The 19,620-nt window shown below is 37.0% G+C and overlaps 2 protein-coding genes across 2 annotated transcripts in view; one reads left to right on the forward strand and one right to left on the reverse strand.

Moving 5' to 3' along the window:
• Positions 1 to 16,698, forward strand: part of LOC136043209 (methylcrotonoyl-CoA carboxylase beta chain, mitochondrial-like) — a 21,351-nt gene extending 4,653 nt beyond the window's left edge. Inside the window, exon 2 of the mRNA XM_065728141.1 lies at positions 16,381 to 16,698. Within this exon, the coding sequence (XP_065584213.1) occupies positions 16,381 to 16,683 (303 nt within the window). The 3' untranslated portion in view covers positions 16,684 to 16,698. The remainder of the gene's footprint in view (positions 1 to 16,380) is intronic.
• A 1,557-nt stretch (positions 16,699 to 18,255) lies between these two features.
• On the reverse strand, positions 18,256 to 18,624 carry LOC136043208 (uncharacterized). The gene has a single exon (XM_065728139.1). The coding sequence runs from the start codon at positions 18,622 to 18,624 to the stop codon at positions 18,256 to 18,258; it is 369 nt and encodes a 122-aa protein (XP_065584211.1).
• Positions 18,625 to 19,620: the final 996 nt, after the last annotated feature.

Raw genomic sequence — 19,620 nt, forward strand, 5'->3', positions numbered from 1 at the left:
TTCATTTCTTTGTAATTTTCCTCCATATTGTCTCTCCTTTCATCTCAAGTTAGTTAGAAAAGATGTTGCCTTTAATCATGATTTGCTCCAAATAAAGGACAAATAAGAAAAATAGAATGGTGTTCTGCTTAAATATTATTAGTGATATTCAGCTCATTCACATTCATGCCCCAAAATGAAGGATCCTTGTAGCTGTTATTTGCCAATTAAGAAAAGCAACTACACCAACTAAGGTGTGGTTTTAGCTGTAGCTCTTTTCAAAAGGGCAAACTTTTGTTTGCCCTTTTCACAGGCAATGAATCATTTAAGTGTTAAATGTAGACTAAATAAAGTTGTAGGTAAAGCTATAATTATTTTAATGTTGCATGGGAACAATTTATACTACTTTCTGACCAATAGTGACGTAAATAGTGCTGCTATGGCAACTGATGAAACAATAAAACGAAATAAAAGTGTCATTAGGCATGTGTGCTGGAATTTATTTCAGTGGGTGGTGCATCAAAACCTTTAAATCATTTGACTGATTGGGGGTAAATGGAGAAACTTGTATGGACATCCAGTGGGGGGATGAAAAATATCCTTTTTTGGTTGTTTCATTGGTGAAAAATGCCCTGCTCTTAGACTTTGAAAAATAGCTTTTTTGTGTCTTCATAAAAAATATGTTTATCTCCCTTCACTTTCTTGAATTGGCACCTCATGGAAACTCACAGAATTTTTAGAATGTAAGTAGAGGAGTCCCTCTCCCTACATTATTATCTGGTACCACTCCTAAGTCATCAAATTTCTTGTTTTTTTTACGATTTTTGGTACATTAGGAAAAATAATATAATCGAAATATAGGCAATGCCATCACAAGAATGTAAAAACCTTGTATTCTGTAATACTATTAAATCCAGAGGCGATTTTATGGGAGGGATGCAGGGAGTGCTTGTGATGGGTGAAGAAATTTGAGGGGCGAAATATTTCAAATGAATAATCTGATGGTTATATCACTTTGTAATTTTGAAATTTCATTTTAATGGTACTTGGCATTAACCAAGTGACATACAGCAATCGCAAATTCTGTCAGTCTGTCGGTATGTCTGTCTGTCTTGGTTTTGCTAGTTTAGGTACTTCCAGATAAGCTAGGACGATGAAATTTGGCGGGCGTATCAGGGACCAGACAAGATCAAATTAGAAATAGTCGTTTCCCCAATTTGACCATCTGGGGGGGGGAGTGAAGGCTCGGTTAATTAGGAAAAAAAATCGAAAAAATGAAGTATCTTTAACCTACAAATGGGTGATCGGATCTTAATGAAATTTGATGTTTGGAAGGATGTCGTGTCTCAGAGCTCTTATTTTAAATCGCGATCAGATCTGGTGACATTGGGGGAGTGGGGGGGGGGAGCCTAAAATCTTGGAAAACACTTAGAGTGGAGAAATCAGGATGAAACTTGGTGGGTAGAATAAGCAGGTGTCGTAGATACGTGATTGACATAACCGGACCGGATCCGTTCTCTTTGGGGGAGTTAGGGGGTTGGATTCAGTGCTTTTGTGATTATAGTGCTTCTGGACGTGCTAGGGCGATGAAAATTGGTAGGCGTGTCAGGGAGCTGCACAAATTGACTTGATCAAGGCGTTTTCCCCGATATCACCATCTGGGGGGCTGAAAGAAGAGGAAAAATTAGAAAAAATTGAGGTATTTTTAACTTATGAGTGGGTGGTCGGATCTTAATGAATTTTGATATATTGTAGGACCTCGTCACTCAGAGCTCTTATTTTAAATCCTGACAGGCATTAAACCTCTGATTTTCCTTTTAAAGCAACCTATTGATTCTTAGATTTTTGCTATAGCTCATACCATATGAGCTCTTGGCTCTTGGCCCTTCCGACCTCGTCACAAGTGCCATATGAGCTCTTAGCTCTTGTTATTGAAAAAAGTGGAAGGCGTAACTATTAAAGGAAAATAATTGATAAATTATTCATTAATTACTAAGATAAATTAAAAAATAAATAGAATTAGATAATAATAATTAAATAATAATAATTAATAATGATTAAATAATTTTGTTTATAATTGCAATTTTGTTAAAATTTGTTTCAAAAAATCTGTGGCAGACAGGTGAAGGGGTGCTAATTAAGATTTTGTCTCGGGCGCAAGAGAGGCCAGATTCGCCACTGAATTAATCGCTGATATAGAAACTTACATTGATGAGTTTTTTTGCTTTGGAAAGGTTTCGGTTAATACAGGATTTGGTTAATTTCATTTAATTGGGAAAACAAAATGAAAACACATTTAGCAACCAAGTTGTTTTTATAAGGCACTAGTAGCTTTGGTCATGCAGACCTTTTTTATATCTAAATTTACATTTTATTGACGTAAGTAGTGAAAATTAGTTCAATCTAAGAGTATGTTCCAGAAATTAATTATCGTTAACTGTAAATAATTACTTGTTATTATTTTTGTTCCATGGAAACAGATAGTACAAAATTATAACCAATTTACATTACAATATGTTTTGAATGGACTACTGTGTTTGCCGCCTTCATGTATTATAGGTATTTTTTTAAAATTTGTTTACGTCTGCCATTTTAGGCTAAAGGTACTGCCAATAATTAATGACTGTCAATGATAATTAAGATCTGGAACCAGGGCCCCACTCATGATTTTTCTTGGGGGGATACAAAAATAAACTTTACAAAACACGTACAAAAAAATGTTTTATGCATTTTTGTTACTTTTTTACGAGTCGAACAAACCTTCAGGGGATGGGTTCAAATCCGATACCCCCTTGATACACCCTTATCTGGAACAGAATCCTCAGTCTTCTCGTTGGAGGCAAAGTTTTGATTTTGGAACCTAATACAGACATCCTAAGATAAGATTTTTGGCCTTGGTCTTTTAAGTGAAGATCGTTCAACTATAAACAGATCGTGAGCAAACTATTTAAAAATAAAAAATGTGGAGAAGAAAAGTAGAGAAGAAAAAAATTAAAAAAAAAATTAATAGAGAAAAATAAAAATGGGAAGTTTAAGCTCAGAACTGTTTGAGTGAAAGGATTTCTCGGAAAAGTTTGCTAAACACGGCAAACACGGTAGTCCATTCAAAACATATTGTAATTATTAACCTTCTTGGCAACGAGGGAGTCAACTTTCATGTTGAACTCTAAGTCACGTTGAACTCATATTTGCGGTAAAGTTTGACTCTTTCTCTCAATTCTACTTTATTAACAGTAAAAATTTTAGCATAAAGAGGGCGTTGAGAAGGGAATATCCCCTTTCATACACGGAGTACTTTCTGTTCGTTTTAAGTTTTAATGCTACTCCTTACTTTCAATTGAAAAAACTTTTTTATGTTTATTTTTTTCATTAGTAATGCTAGAAAATCCTACCCCCTTTTCATTGAATTTCTCTTCCCCCATGACATATTCCTCCAAGGAAAGATCCTCCCACATAACCCCCTCCCCTCAACCCCACCCCCTAAACCAAAAAAATCCCTCTGAAAACGTCTGTACGCTTCCCAGTAACTATTAATATATGTAAACACTGGTCAAAGATTGTAACTTGCAGCCCCTCCCCCAGGGACTGTGGGGGAGTAAGTCAGCCCCAAAGACATAGTTGTTATGGTTTTCGACTATGCGGAACAAAATGGCTATCTCAAAATTTTAATCCGTTTACTTTGGGAAAAAATGAGCGTGTGAGGGGGCCTAGGTGCCCTCCAATTTTTTTGGTCCCTTAAAAAGGGCACTAGAACTTTTCATTTCCTCTGTTAGAATGAGCCCTCTTGCAACATTCTAGGACCACTCGGTTGATACGATGACCCCTGGGGAAAAGAAAAAAAACAACAAAAAACAAATAAACACGCACCTGTGATCTGTCTTCTGGCAAAAAATACGAAATTCCACATTTTTGTAGATAGGAGCTTGAAATTTTTGCTATATGGTTCCCTTATATGCTGAATGCGATGGTGTGATTTTCGTTAAGATTCTATGACTTTTAGGGGATGTTTTCCCCTATTTCCCAAAATAAGGCAAATTTTCTCAGGCTTGTAAGTTTTGATGACAAAGACTAAATTTGATGAAACTTATATATTTAAAATCAGCATGAAAATCCGATTCTTTTGATGTATCTTTTAGCATCAAAATTTCGTTTTTAGAGTTTCGTTTACTATTGAGCTGGGTCGCTCCTTACTTACAGTTCGTTACCACGAACTGTTTGACTTACTCCTCTTTTGTAATACTTCCCTATTTTTACAAACCTCCTACTTATTAACAACAAAATTACCAAATCACCCTTGCTTTCTAAGCTATTGCACCTCTCTTAAAATTAACACCCTTCTATAATACTTTAATTGTAATCCTTCCTGGAGCAGAAATTCGGCGGGCGTTTTAGGGTGTTATATTTAACACCCTAAAACGCCCGCCGAATTTCTGCTCCTTTATCGACCTAATCTTAGCCTCAAACACCCGCTTCTGTAACTTATCTCCAAGACCTACTGACCTGAAGGGGCTACTTGTACCCATTTCTATTACCCTGTTCCCGTTTTTATGGCACTTAGTATTAACCAAGTGACATATAGCAATCGTAAATTCTGTCGGTCTGTCAGTCTGTCTGTCTGTCGGTCCCGGTTTTGCTACTTTAGGCACTTTCAGGTAAGCTAGGACGACGAAATTTGGAAGGCGTATCAGGGACCGGACCAGATTAAATTAGAAAGAGTCGTTTTCCCGATTTGACCATCTGGGGGGAGTGGGAGCCCGTTAATTCGGAAAAAAATAGAAAAATTGAAGTATTTTTAACTTACGAACTGTTGATCAGGTCTTAATGGAATTTCATGTTTGGAAGGATATCGTGTCTCAGAGCTGTTATTTTAAATCCCGACTGGATCTGGTGACATTGGGGGGGGACTTAGGAGTGGGAGACCTAAAATCTTGGAAAACACTTAGAGTCGAGGGATCGGGATAAAACTTGGTGGGAAAAATAAGCACAAGTCCTAGATACATGATTGACATAACCAGGATGGATCCGCTCTCTTTGGGGTAGTTGGGGGGGGGGGGGGCTAATTCTGAAAAATTAGAAAAAATGAGGTATTTTTAACTTACGAACGGGTGATCAGATCTCAATGAAATTTGATATTTAGAAGGATATCGTGTCTCAAATCTCTTACTTTAAATCCTGACCGAATCTGGTGACATTTGGAGAAAAATAAGCAGAAGTCTTAGATACGTGATTTACATAATTGCAACGGATCCGCTCTATTGGGGGGGGGGTTAATTCTGAAAAGTTAGAAAAAATGACTTATTTTTAACATACGAAGGAGTGATCGGATCTTCATGAAACTTCATATTTAGAAGGTCCCCATAACTCAGATCTCTTATTTAAATCTCAACCGAATCCAGCGTCATTGAGGGGGGGGACCGGAAATCTTAGAAAATACTTAAAGCGGAGACATCAGGATGAAACCGGCTGGGAAAAATAAAAACCTGTCTAAGATACGTGATTGACATAACCGGACCGGATCTGCTCTCTGTGGTTGGGTTGGGGGGGGGGGGGGTTTAATTTTGAAAATTGAGGTATTTGTAACTTACGAAAGGGTGACCAGATCTTAATGAAATTTGATATTTAGAAGAATTTTGTGCTTTAAAGCTCTAATTTTAAATTCTGACCAGATCCTGTGACATTGGCGGGAGTTGGAGGGGGAAATCGGAATTCTTGGAAAACGTGAAAACTAGAGTATTTTTATTTTGCGAATTGGTGATCGGATCTTAATGAAATTTGATATTTAGAAGGAATTCATGTCTCAGAGCTCTTATTTCAAATCCCGACCAGATCTTTTGACATTGGGGGGATATGGAGGGGGAAATCTGGGAAAACACTGTGTAGTGGAGGAATCGGGATGAAGCTTGGTGGATAGAATAAGCCAATGTCATTGATATGTTATTGAGGTAACCGTACTGGATTCGCTCTCTTTGGGGGAGTTGGAGGAGGGGTTTAGTGATTTGGCGAGTTTGGTGCTTTTGGACGTGCTAGGACGATGAAAATTAGTAGGTGTGTCAGGGAGCTGCACAAATTGACGTGAAAAAGTCGTTTTCCCATATTCGACCATCTGGGGGGCTAAAGGGAGAGGAAAAATTAGAAAAATTTAGGGATTTATAACTTACGAGTGGGTGATCTGATCTTAATGAATTTTGATATTTAGAAGAAATTGTGACTCAGAACTCTTATTTTAAATTCTAACCGGCATCAAGCCTCTGATTTTCTTTTTAAATCAATCTATTGACTCTTAGAATTTTGTTAGAGCTCATACCATATGAGCTCTTGGCTCTTAGCTCTTCTTGCCTCGTCACAAGTGCCATATGAGCTCTTAGTACTTGTTTTTTTTTCAACTAATTCTATAGGCTGAACCTCCTTTGCAAACCTAAACCCTAAGCAAATAAACTCATCCACAACAGGCAAATTTTATATTCTATTTTAAAACTAAACTGAATTTTTTTAAAGTCAATCCGTCTCCATTAGCAATGTGACGTAATCAAAGGATTCTGCTCTCAAATCCCAACAGATATAACTAATTCATGAAAAGAAAAATCAGTTAAACTGCATATTTAATTTTCAAACAATTCGTGGTAACGAACTAAAAGGAGGGACCCGGCTCAATAGTAACTGGAACTCTAAAAAACGGAATTACGATACAAATAGCTACATCAAAAGAATTGGATTTTTATGCTGATTTCAAATATATAAGTTTCATCAAGTTTAGTTTTAACCATCACAAGTTATAATCCGGAGAAAATTTGACTGATTGGGGGGGGGGAGAAGGTTTCATGGGAGGAAATTAAATTAAATTAAAAAACAAGTTTTTCCAACTGAAAGTAAGGAGCACAATTAAAACATGAAACGAACAGAAATTGTTATGTATGCGAGGGGGTTCACCCCCTCGTCAATACCTCGTTCTTTACGCTAAAGTTTTACTTTAGAACTTTTGAAAGAGCAATTTATTCTAACTTAACGGCCTTTGTGATTCAGGGGTCATTCTTAAAGAATTAGAACATAATTCGGACTTCAGCGTAAGGAGCAAGGTACTGACGAGAGGGCGAATTCCCTCATATGTGCAATAAAATCTGTTCGTTTTAAGTTTTAATGCTGCTCCTTACTTCAGTTGAAAGAACTTGTTGTTTATATTTGATTGAATAAAAAAATCAAGTTTTTTCACCTGAAAGTAAGGAGCGACATTAAAACTTAAAACGAAAAGAAATTATTTTGTATATGAAAGGAAATGTCCCCTCCTCGGCGCCTCGTTCTTTAGGCTAAAGCTTGACTCTTTCTCTCAATTCTACTTTATTAAACAGTAAAAAACTTTAGCGTGAAGAGCGGGGCGTTGAGAAGGGAACAGCCCCTTTCGTACACGGAGTAATTTCTGTTCTTTTTAAGTTTTAATGTCGCTCCTTACTTTCGGTAAAAAAAAAAACAGTTTTTTTTTAATTTAATTTCTGAACGTTTTGAATTAATGCATGTTTGATTTTAGCTCTCTGGACATAAATTATTAAAATAAAATTTGCATTGGAGGGCCTAGTTGCCCTTCAATTTTTCGGTTACTTAAAAAGGCAACTAGAATTTTAATTTTTAACGAACTTTTTATGGCACTTGGTATTTACCAAGTGACATATAGCAATCGCAAATTCTGTCGGTCGGTCTGTCGGTCCCGGTTTTGCTACTTTAGGCACTTCCAGGTAAGCTAGGACGATGAAATTTGGCAGGCGTATCAGGGACCGGACCAGATTAAATTAAAAACAGTCATTCGATTTGACTATCTGGGGGGGGGGGAGTGGAGGGCCCGTTAATTCGGAAAAATAGAAAAATTGAAGTATTTTTAACTTACGAACGGTTGATCAGATTTTAATGAAATTTGATATTTGAAAGGATATCGTGTCTTAGAGCTGTTATTTTAAATCCTGACCGGATCTGGTGACATTGGGGGGGGGGGAGTTGGGAGGGAGAAACCTAAAATCTTGGAAAACACTTAGAGTGGAGGAATCGGGATGAAACTTGGTGGGAAAAATAAGTACAAGTCCTAGATACATGATTGACATAACCGGAACGGATCTGCTCTCTTTGGGGTAGTTGGGGGGGGGGGGGGGGTGATAATTCTGAAAAATTAGAAAAATGAGGTATTTTTAACTTACAAACGGTGGTCAGATCTTAATGAAATTTGATATTTAGAAGGATATCGTATCTCAGTACTCTTATTTTAAATCCCGACCGGATCCAGTGACATTGAGGGGAGCCGCTCTATTGGGGGGGGGGGGTTAATTCTGAAAAATTAGAAAAAAATGACGTAGTTTTAACTTACGAAGGAATGATCGGATCTTCATGAAACTTCATATTTAGAAGGACTTCGTAACTCAGACCTCATAACTAAAGAATTAACTTACGTAACGAACTTCTATATCTGTATATTTTTATTATGTATATGAGAGGGGGGGGGGGGGTTATTCCCCTCGTTAATATCTCGGTCTTTACACTAAAGCTTAAATTTTGTCCCAATTCTTTAAGAATGACCCCTGAATCAGAAAGGTCGTAGAATAAATAGTTGAAATTACTAAAAATACTTTAGCTTAAAGAGCGACATATTTAGGAGGAGAAGAACCCCTCATATGCGTAATAATCTACGTTCGTTTTAAGTTTTAATGCTGCTCCTTACTTTCAGTGAAAAAACTTTTCTTTTTTTTCTTTTTTTATAATAATGCTAGATAGTGCGCCCCTTCATTGAATGCCTCTTCCCCCATGACAAATTCCTCCAAGGAAAGATCCTCCCACGTAGATATTTCCCCTCCCCTCCAAAAAAAAATCCCCCTGAAAACGTCTGTACACTTCCCAATAACTATTAGTATATGAAAACACTGGTCAAAGTTTGTAACTTGCAGCTCCTCCTCCGGGGACTATGGGGGAGTAAGTCATCCCCAAAGACATAGTTATTAGGTTTTTCGACGATGCTGAACAAAATGGCTATCTCAAAATGTTGATCCGTTGGCTTTAGGAAAAAATGAGCGTGGGAGGGGGCATAAGTGCCCTCCAATTGGTTACTTAAAAAGGGCACTAGAACTTTTAATCTCCGTTAGAATGAGCCCTCTTGCGAAATTCTAGGACCACTTGGTCGATACGATGACCACTGAAAAAAAAAAGAAAAAATTCTTTTGGCGAAAATTGCAAAATTCCACATTTTGTAGATAGGAGCTTGAAACTTCTACAGGAGAGTTCTCTGATACGCGGAATCTGATGGTGTGAGTTTTGTTTAGATTATATGACTTTAAGGGGGTGTTTCCCCCTATTTTCTAAAATAAGACAAATTTTCTCAGGCTTGTAATTTTTGATGGGTAAGACTAAACTTGATGAAACTTATATATTTTAAATCAGCATTAAAATTCAATTCTTTTGATGCAACTATTGGTATCAAAATTCCGTTTTTTAGAGTTTCTTTTGCTATTCAGACGGTCGCTCCTTACTACAGTTCGTTACCACGAACTGTTTGGTATCTAACACTTCGGCTTACATTAGTTTTTGTCAAATTTGAGTAGAAGTTTAACAATTTTCATATATCTTATAAGTACTAAAACGTCGAGGTTGGGAATTGTTTATATCAGTAGTAGCTACAGAAATTAGGATTTTTAAAATATGAAGTCACCTAAGGAGGGCTCCCCCCGTAAAGTTCAATACTATATTATAAATTTTTTATAAGCCATTTGAAATCAAATAAAACGGTTTACTGAAGTAGTCATTCCTCTGATTAAGCTAATTCTACTAGATCATTTGAATTCAAATAAAGTGGTTTACTAAAGTGGTGAATCCTCTTATTCAGTATGTACCTGTTGGGGTATTGCCTACCCCGGAGTATTTGCCTATTGTGTTCAGGCCTGTAGAAGCCTCGAAATAAGTGGTGTGATGTTTCTGTTGGAGGGTTCTCTAAAGATATTATAGCATTAACTACTACTGAAGACACCCACATAACTACTACTTACCTTAAGTAGTTAACTTAAGTAGTTACTTAACTTATTAGCATTAACTACTACTAAAGACACCCAATTAACTACTACTTAACTTAAGTAGTTAAGTTAAGTTACCTTAACTTAAGCAGTTAGCATTAACTACTACTAAAGACACCCAAAGTTCCAAGGTGTTCGCATTGTATGCTGACGCCTCGGAACTTTGGAGGGGGGTCACCTTCTCTTGGAGTAGACGGCATGTTCTCTTACTGAGTGGAGAAATGAAAGGTAAATTAGCTTAAAGGAGAAAACCAAAATTAAGTGACAAGCTTTAAAGTTGCTTGGTATTTACCCAACGTTTTCCTTGTTGTAAGCTGCTCGTGCCGTTTAGCAAAATACTTGGAAAGCTATAGCCCCCCCCCCTTTTGCATGCGGGTTGAGTGGACTTGTAGGACTCTAGGAGACACGGTAGTGTGCCTGAGACTCTAGACAGGCAAGCCTACTAGCCTTAGGCCGCTTATTCGCCTCTGTGTTCAAGCAAATTCAGTCCCCCCCCCTTTATCATACAAGTCAAGGGATTAAACAAGCTTGTAAAAACAAGAAGGCAAAAGTTGGGAAAATCCTGTATTTAAACCTGTAACTAAAATAGAATCTTAAAATAATGGTTGTAAAACAATACAACGACAAGCCAAAATCTTGTTTCAAGTTTCTTTCAACCTTGTAACTTTCGTTACAGGTCGCTTATTCGTCTCTGTGTTCAAGCAAATTCATTCCCCCCCACTTTATCATACTGGTCAAGGGATTAAACAAGCTTGTAAAAACAAGAAGGCAAAAGTTAGGTAAATCCTGTATTCAAACCTGTAACTAAAATAGAATCTTAAAATAATGGTTGTAAAACAATACAACGACAAGCCAAAATCTTGTTTCAAGTTTCTTTCAACCTTGTAACTTTGAAAATACACTTAAATAAGCTTAAAAAACATGCCATTAACACCTAAACACACTTAAATACACTTAAACATGCCAAAAAAATTCTTGATTAAAGCCTATTTTAAGATGGTGACGAAAATATTATTGAAACAGCCTTGAAATTTACTTTAAAGGTAAATCATGTTTTAATCCTGTAACTTTCAAAATACGCTTGAGTTGAGCTTCTAAAAAAGCTTATATAATGGCAAATCCTTGGTTTGTCTTGGTATTGGCCAGGAGTCTGATTTGAAGCTAAATTCTTACAATGGCTATGTTCTTTTACAATGTTTAATTAATAGACATTGTTTTGATAGAAAATAAGAGCCAAGTGGCTAAGCCATCCTGGCCAAAAGCCATCTTAGCCAAGTGGTCAGAGTGCTAGACTTGAAATCCTGAGAACAGGTTCTGAAGTCCTGGTGTTGTTGGTTATTTGATCTGGGAGGGGGGTCAGTTGTGGGGTTCTGTAAGTTCATCCAGAGTTGATTGAGCTCTAAATGGGTACCTGGAGAAATCTGGGGGAAATACTGGAAGCAACAGATAATTTGCCTCGAGCAACGTATTGCTCTACTGGCCAAAGGCAATGAATCAGGATATTGATACCTCTGCAATGCAGACCATTTTCAGCATGCAATTTTTTTTTTTTTTTAACGAGTTTAAGTTAAGGAACAAAGCCTGAATTAAGGATTTAGGGATTCATATCGGACTGCAGGGGAATTTGATTAGACTCTAATAGTAATTATTGCTTCTTTGTGAATATTGAACTGTTATTCAGTGTCCATGGCCTTGTATCCCTCGCCATGGAGCTTTTCGAGGGGGAAGAAGATTTTTGTATTTCCTACCTGTATTTATCGTGAATAAATCTCTGAACTCTGAACTATTAAAAATAACTTTTAGGTAACAATAGTATTAAGATGTTAGTTAGGTAGAAAATCCGAAAATTACATGATTTAGATTAACTATTGTGGGGTTTTTCAAACATAAAAAAGACTATAAAGCAGACTTGAAGACTTTGAATGCATACAAAAATGTAAGACAAAACAAAATGCCAGCCTTGTTAAACGTCTTTAAAAAAGTGTTTTTAAATCATTCTCTTTCATTTCAATGAATTGCCTCGTTTCATCACGATTTATTTATCAGTCCTGGTTGAACTTCGCTGAGGTAAGGATGCTGGGACTGTTTTGAATTTTTTATATTTTAGTTATATTGATTTTAGCTTGTTATAAGTTTTTTCTTGTTATATATTTTTGTAATGCTGAGGACAGCCCTTGGACATAGGGCCGAAATATTTATTCTAATTTGTTTCCCATTGTCTTGAGAAACTCCCAATTGTTCTTATTGATTTGGTGTTTATGACGGAAAGGCAGTGTGGTCTGCGTCGCTATTTAGGGATTTTAAGATTATCACTCGAATAGGTCATGTTCGTAATAGGTGCTGTTCATCAAAATTTGCCTATTGTATATGAGCTTTTGAGTCGAAGATAGTTTGAGTCACAGAATGAGCGTTTCCTGTTTGGTGAAACCATACATTTGTTTATGGTAAGAAACATCTTGGAGATAAGTGTTTGTTTAGTCTTTTATGGTTACAGAAACAAATTTAGATTTAATATTCTTGAGTTTAACAGTGAACTTTTAGCGCATCTGATTAAGCCTCTCCTAAGGGGGCTATGGTACTCCCCCCAGAAGAGCTAAATACTTTTTCCCGATAGCCTTTATTAAACAGAAGAACAAGAATGCTTGCACTTGGACCAAGTACCACAAAAGTGGCATAAGATACCAGCCAAAATAAAAATTTATAGGTATTTACATCAATATCAGAAGGCACAACATAAAGAAAAATAGCCCTGTAAAAAACACATGCAATGAACAGCGTTACTTGAAGTGCTAATGCCTTATGAAATTCAGGGACACAGTCTGGCCTTGTAACTTTAGACCTGGTCAAGCTTCTGCTATAAGCTCTTATTGCAATCATTGAAAATAATAAGTATGGTGCAAAGAGTCCGATTGTTAACCAGTTGATTTCACTTTTTGCTTGTTTTCTTCTGTTAAAGAAGGAGTGGAGCTCACCTGTGCATAGTGACCACATAATCTGACCTCGTAAAATAAAAAGAGCCCCGAAAAAGGGGAGGGTTGTTAGAAAGCCTGTAAGTGTAGCATAAGCAATCAATTTCCTTTTTGTCCAAGAACTGCTAATTAGAGGAATGTAGATTTTGAAGAAGACAGCCGACTCAAGGCCAAATAAGTAAGTTTGGACTATAATAAGCCCAATTTGTTCAGTCACTTTATAAAATACGCAAACTAAATCTGGCAGGTCATAAAACCACATTAGCAAAAATGAAGCACATATGTAGATGGTTACAAAATTCGATAAATATACAAGGGGTACATACATATATACAAGATCACTAGATCTTGCATAGTCTTTAAGTGTTTTAGATTGAATCAGCAGTAGAAAAAGGGATAGCCATATTATTATACAGGCTAAGATACAGATTAAAACCCCAAAAGTATCCATTACTACCCTTGAAATCACAAAAAAGAGTTAAAGAGGCCTTGGGCTGACCTGGCCCTTTGGGAATCACTGATCTAGAGAATGGTTCAAAATGATTGAATTTTAATCATTGAAGATTAACTGAAATATTAAATTTTATGAATATTAATAATTTCTCTTTTAAGCCCCACTTTTCATCAGACCAAAATAACAATGTATCTGTTTCGAATTTTATTTTTCCAGAAAACCTAAAAAAAAATTGCATTAAGAAAGTAATGATGCTTATCCCCCCAGGCGGAATGGAGCCAAATTGTACAAGTAATCCATGGAAAACAGAGCTTTCTAAAAAAAAATATACATGTTACCCCTTCATAAGATATGGTACGTAGGTATTGCTTGCTATTTATTCACAAATTAATTAGTCATTTACTTGACCCTTAAGTACTGTCTCAAAAACATTTAATGTCTAAACGCTTTTTGAGATGGAATAAATCTCAAAAAGGCAAACATGACGGCAGATATTTCATTTTAAAAACAGTAATTTCTATCCCCTTTTTGAATAACTTAATATGATTTCAGCAAATATTACTATCAATAATAATGTTTAAACTATAGTCCAAAAATTCAAACTGAAGGTTTTACGTTATTTTCTATCATCAACGTCACTTCACGTTACTTCTTCAGAGAAACTAACATCGAACCAATAAATTAAAACGTAATTTTTGAGATCTCTGTTTTTTTTAAATATTTCTTAAGGACAGGGAAAATTAGTTCGCATGTAAACTCCCGATGGTTATCAAAACGGGTACATACTTGTACGTAATAGCGTTGTAGTTAATTCTAACTGTCTTAGCAATCCACTAGTTTATCTTAAATTTTGATCTTAATCTCAAAGCACAGATTTAAGAGTCTGGTCGAGCCTCACTATAGACACTACAAAAAGGGTTTAAATTACAGAGAACAGATCCCGCCTTGCCTTAATTCGTATATAAGGTAATTTATAAGAGGTCATAGTCACATCCACCTCTCCTTATCATAATTACTTCTCTTTTTCTTATTATTCATTTTTTTTATTATTTTCCTCCATATCGTCTCTCCTCTTAAGGTAGCTAGAAATGATGTCGCCTTTAACCGTTAATTGTTTAAAATCTAGAATAAATAAGAAAACAGAACTGTGTTCCACATAAGCCTATTAGCGATATTCGACTTATTTACGTTCATCCCATAAAATGAAAGATCCTTACAACCGTTATTCGTCAATTAAGAAAAACAACTACACCAACTAAGGTGTGATCTTAGCAGTTAGAAAAACTTTTGTTCGCCTTTTTCACTGACAATGAATCGTTTAAGCGTTAAATGTAAACTAAACAAAACTGTGGATAAGGCTATTATTATGCTAACGTTGCCTGGGAAATTAATCTTTATATTCTGGAGTTAAGGTTTTGTTTCAAAACTGTTATAAATTGAAGCATTGACGTAAGTAGCGCTGTTACTGCAATTGATCAAACATTAACACGAAATAAAAGTATCATTGTGTCAATAGGCACGCATGCTAGAATAATGTTTTATGAAAGTGTTGACACCCCCTAAATCAGACGATTTATAGGGGTATATGGGGACGGGGCACCAATTGGGGATACAATTGTCTCCATAAAAAATAAAATATTTTCCCTTTACATTTTCGCGAATTGGTCCCTTCTGGAAACTCGAAACGTTTTTTTTTTTGTTTCAGGAGGTGCAGGTCCAAAGTCCCTCTCTCTACATTCCTACCTGGTGCCACTCCTAAGTCATCAAGTTTGCTTGTTCTTTTTCTATTATCGGTGGAGTTAGAAAAGATAATCTCATCAAAATACAGACGATGCTTTTAAATGAACGTACAAACCTTGCATTCTACGGTACTAATTAATTCAGAGGCGGTTTCGTCGGTAGGACAGAAGGGGCAGTTGCCACGGGCTCAGGAATTTTAAGGGTTCAAAATTTCAAATGAGTAATCTAATGGTTTTAATAATTTTGAAATTTTAAAATTTGTAATTTATTAAAACAAAGGAGAGGGTGCAGTTAATAAAGGAAAATAATTGATAAATTAGTAACTTGTTAATGAAATAAATAAAAAACTAAGAGCGAATTATATATAGTAATAGTTAGATGATAATGATCAAAATAATTAAATTAAGATGATTCACAATAATTAAATAATTTTGTTAATAAATAAAAGTTCTGTTAAAATTTTGCCTGAAAACTCTGGGAAACGGGGGAGGGGGAAGGATTGTCCTAATCAAAATTGTTCCCTTGGCACAAGGGACGCTAGAACTGTCACTGAGGTAATCGCTGAGATACAGACTTGCATTGGTGGATTTTTTGCTTTGGCAAGTTTTGATTAATACAGGATTGGGTTAATTTAGGTTAATTGGAAAAAGAAAAAGAAAAACACTTTTAGCTACCTTTTTTTTTTGAAAACAATAGTAGCTTTGGTCATGCAGATCTTATTTGTTTTTTAGGTAAACTAAAATTTTGCTGATAAAAAGGTGAAATGAATCCAACCTAAGATTAAGTTCCAGAACTTAATTATTGCTAATTATAAGTAATAACTTGTTATTATTTTTTTTCTACTTGTATTGTAATAAGTTCTGAATGGACTCTAGTGTTTACCGCTTTTATGTATCTAGAACTTACGAGTACGTTCCAGAACTTAATTATCGCTAATTATAACTAATAACTAGTTATTATTTATGTTCCATGGCCACGGATAGTATAAAATCATAGCCAACTTATATTACAATAAGTTCTGAATAGAGGCTCTAGTGTTTGCCGCTTTTACCTAGCATCCATTGTAAACAAGTAAAAGCGGTATATCATATAGACCTGCAGCATATTCTTCTAGTGCGCTGTGGTAATAATGAGTAAATAAATAAGATATTTACCTATGTTAACTAATAGAGGACAAAGCGTAATGGCAGTTTTTGTATTATAGGAGAATTATGTGCAGATGAAGAAGTTAAGTGACGAATTAAGGTCTAAAATACAGGTCATCTCACAAGGTGGAGGACAGAAAGCTATTAGTAGACATAAGTCCAAAGGCAAGCTTTTGGCAAGAGAACGAGTTGCTCTACTAACAGACCCAGGATCTCCTTTTTTGGAATTATCACAGTTAGCTGGATATAAGCTCTATGGAAAAGAAGATGTTCCAGCTGGTGGAGTTATTACTGGAATTGGAAGGGTATCTGGGTTAGTATGTTTTACTCCCAAAATATCCACCAATGAAAAAATAAATTAACAGTTACATGACAGTTTTCTCATTTTTTATATACCCTCCACCTAAAAAAAAATTCAGTTTTTTTTCTTTTTCATTTTTCTTTTATTTTCCATTCAGTTCCATTTTTTCCTTTTTGTATTAAAGAAATCCCTTTATTTTCCCTTTGTCCTTGAACAAAACAAGAAAATACTGGAGAACAAAAAAAAGGAGTTAAATCTTTGCGGAAGTCTCGACTAAAATATTTGAATTTTTCTTTTATTTTTGTCAGTAGCTATTTACTCCTTTTTTATTGGTTCTACTACGTTTTCTCGTTGTTTTCATGATTAGCCAGTGTCTATTAGCAAGTGTCTATAGTGTCTATTAAATTTGTTGGGGAGGGGGTTTGGGCAGAGGAGAGAAAAGATCCAGGAACGGCCATTCCCTTGTTGCAATAATATTTTCATTAGAGTCATTTATTTAAATGAACAGATCGTTTTTGGCTTTTTCGATCTTCCACCCATTTTCCAGAAATTGGACGCTGGATAGGATATATAGGACTCTGATGGATATTTTTTTTTCTTACTTTAGATTTCATAGTCTGCATTTCTAACTAGCTGCATTTCGTCTAGCTTCCTCTGCATTTCTAAACTTAACCTTTTCGCATGCTGACCAATTTTTTGCATAGTGATGGTACTGATAACTTAATTTTCTGCCTTCGGCCAGGAAATACAATCTGTAATTACAACAAGGTACAACGTGATTGTAAGAAAAAATCAAGGGGGATGATGACCAAATGGAGGGAAATCCTTCTCTTAAACCATTTCCATGACATCGTTAATTTTTGGCCCGTATTTTAGTATTTTTAAAGTCGTAATGGGGATTTAAGGGAAGGGGACTATTAATGCTTCTTAAAAATGGAAAAATACCTTAAATGGTATTTCCCCTCCCCTCTTTGAAAAAGAAGAGATGCATATTACTATTGATAAATTAACGTAGGGAGGAGCAGGCTAAAGCGCCTTTGAATCTTTCCTTTTACGTAAATACGTTCTGAGACCATACTGGCTATGCATAACGTATGAAAACAAGAAAGGAAATAATAAACTTGACTTACTTGACTTAATGCTCCTGCCGAAATGCTTCCGGTGTCGAGAGTGATGCTACATGGTGCCTCCATTTAGACAGTTCTCTTGCAAAGATGTGGACGTCCTCCTGAATATTTGCCATGGCTAAGAAGGCACCTGTAGTGTCCTTCCATCTGGTTGGGAGACGACCTCTTAGGCGTTTCCCGCCGTGCAGCACGGGATCAAAGTCAAAAATCGTTCGTGTGGGAGTGTTGGGGGGCATGCGAAGGAGACGTCCCTACCAGCGTAGTGTTCGTTGGGCGAGTTGGACTGAGAAGGGCGTTTGAGCAGTTAACGCCAGGAAGTTCTCGTTGCTAACAAAATCGTGCCAGTGTAGTCCTTCAGCGCGGCGAAGATGTTTTGTTTGGGCTATATGTACGGTGCTAAGCACAGACTGAGTGGTCGACCAGGTTTCGGCTCCGTAAAGAAGCACGGATCCCACCGAAGCATTGTATATGCGCATCTTCGTCCTACGGCTGATAGAAGGTTTCCTTCACAGGACACTTAGTCTTCCCACTACTGCTGCAATTCGGTGCATTATATCTTTGAGGATTGATCCGTCATTTGAGAGGATAGAGCCAAGGTATGTAAATTCCTCAACAATCTTAGCTGGTTTGTCACCGATCATTAAGACTGGCAGGGGACGCGGTGAGTTACGGAGCTCAACAAACATCACTTTTGTCTTCTGCCAATTAATCGACAGCCCTATCTTTAAGGTTTTGTCAGCAAGGATCTGTAGGGCTTCTGTGACCTTCGACAGTGAATCGGAAACAAGAGCAAGGTCATTGGCATAGTCAGCGTCTGAAAGTACTCTATCGCCGTAATGCAACCCAAACTGGAGGCGGTTTATGGTCCGAATCATAATGTAGTCGATGACACAATTAAATAGCTCTGGAGCAGCAGCACAGCCTGACGAACTCCAGTATTGATTTCAAAAGATGAACTGCGTCTGCCATTGACTTACACTTAGCTCTCAGTCCCTTCGTGGAGCCGCTCGAAAAGGTTGCAGTACTTCGCTGGTAGTCCCGTTGATTTCAGTATGAGCCGGAGTGATTGCCGGTCGACAGAATCGAAAGCAGCCTTGAAACCCACAGAGACAACATATGCTTTTTGTCGAAATTTCGATCGAGTCTTTTCTATCAGCTGCCATATTGTGAATATTTGCTCCACGGTGGACTTTCTTGGCATGAGGCCAGCCTGTTCGATTCTTCGTTGGCTTCTGAGAAAAGTGGTACAGCGGTCCAGGAGGGTCACAACGAAGAGCTTCCCGGGCACAGAGAGGAGTGTGATGCCACGGTAGTTGGAGCAGATTCTTCGACTGCCTTTTCGTTTCCAGAGAGGCAGAATGATGCCCGCTCGCCGGTCTTTTGGAATCCATTTTGTACGAAATACTATGGAGAACAGTACTTGGAGCCAGAGAAGGTTCGCTGCCCCGCCATATTTCAGCAGTTCTGCAGGGATACCACAGACTCCTGGGGCTCGGTTGTTTTTCATCCGTTTCAGAGATTCCAGGATTTCCTTAGAGGTGAAACAGTGTTACACACTTTCACACGGGGCCTCAGGGGTGCTGGATGCAACTTGAAGAAGGTCAGGGTCGAACTGACTAACACAGTCTAGGTTTAGAAGTGAAGAGAAGTGATCCTACCAGGCAGACAGTTGAGCGCTCTCGTCAGTGAGAATATTTCCATCATTAGATTGATAGGGCCTAGGGAGGATGGCTTTCCATCTGTAAGATCCCGAAGGTGTTTCTATAGAGCGCAGGTGTCACCCTTTCTGGCGGCCTCCTCAAGATCGGTGGCCTTTTTCTCGGTGAACAGCTTTCTGTCTCTGTGGAGGAATTTATTTCTTACGCCGTTTA

This window comes from Artemia franciscana, unplaced genomic scaffold (genome assembly GCF_032884065.1).
Source record: "Artemia franciscana unplaced genomic scaffold, ASM3288406v1 Scaffold_3682, whole genome shotgun sequence".
Taxonomy (NCBI): Eukaryota; Metazoa; Arthropoda; class Branchiopoda; order Anostraca; family Artemiidae; genus Artemia; species Artemia franciscana.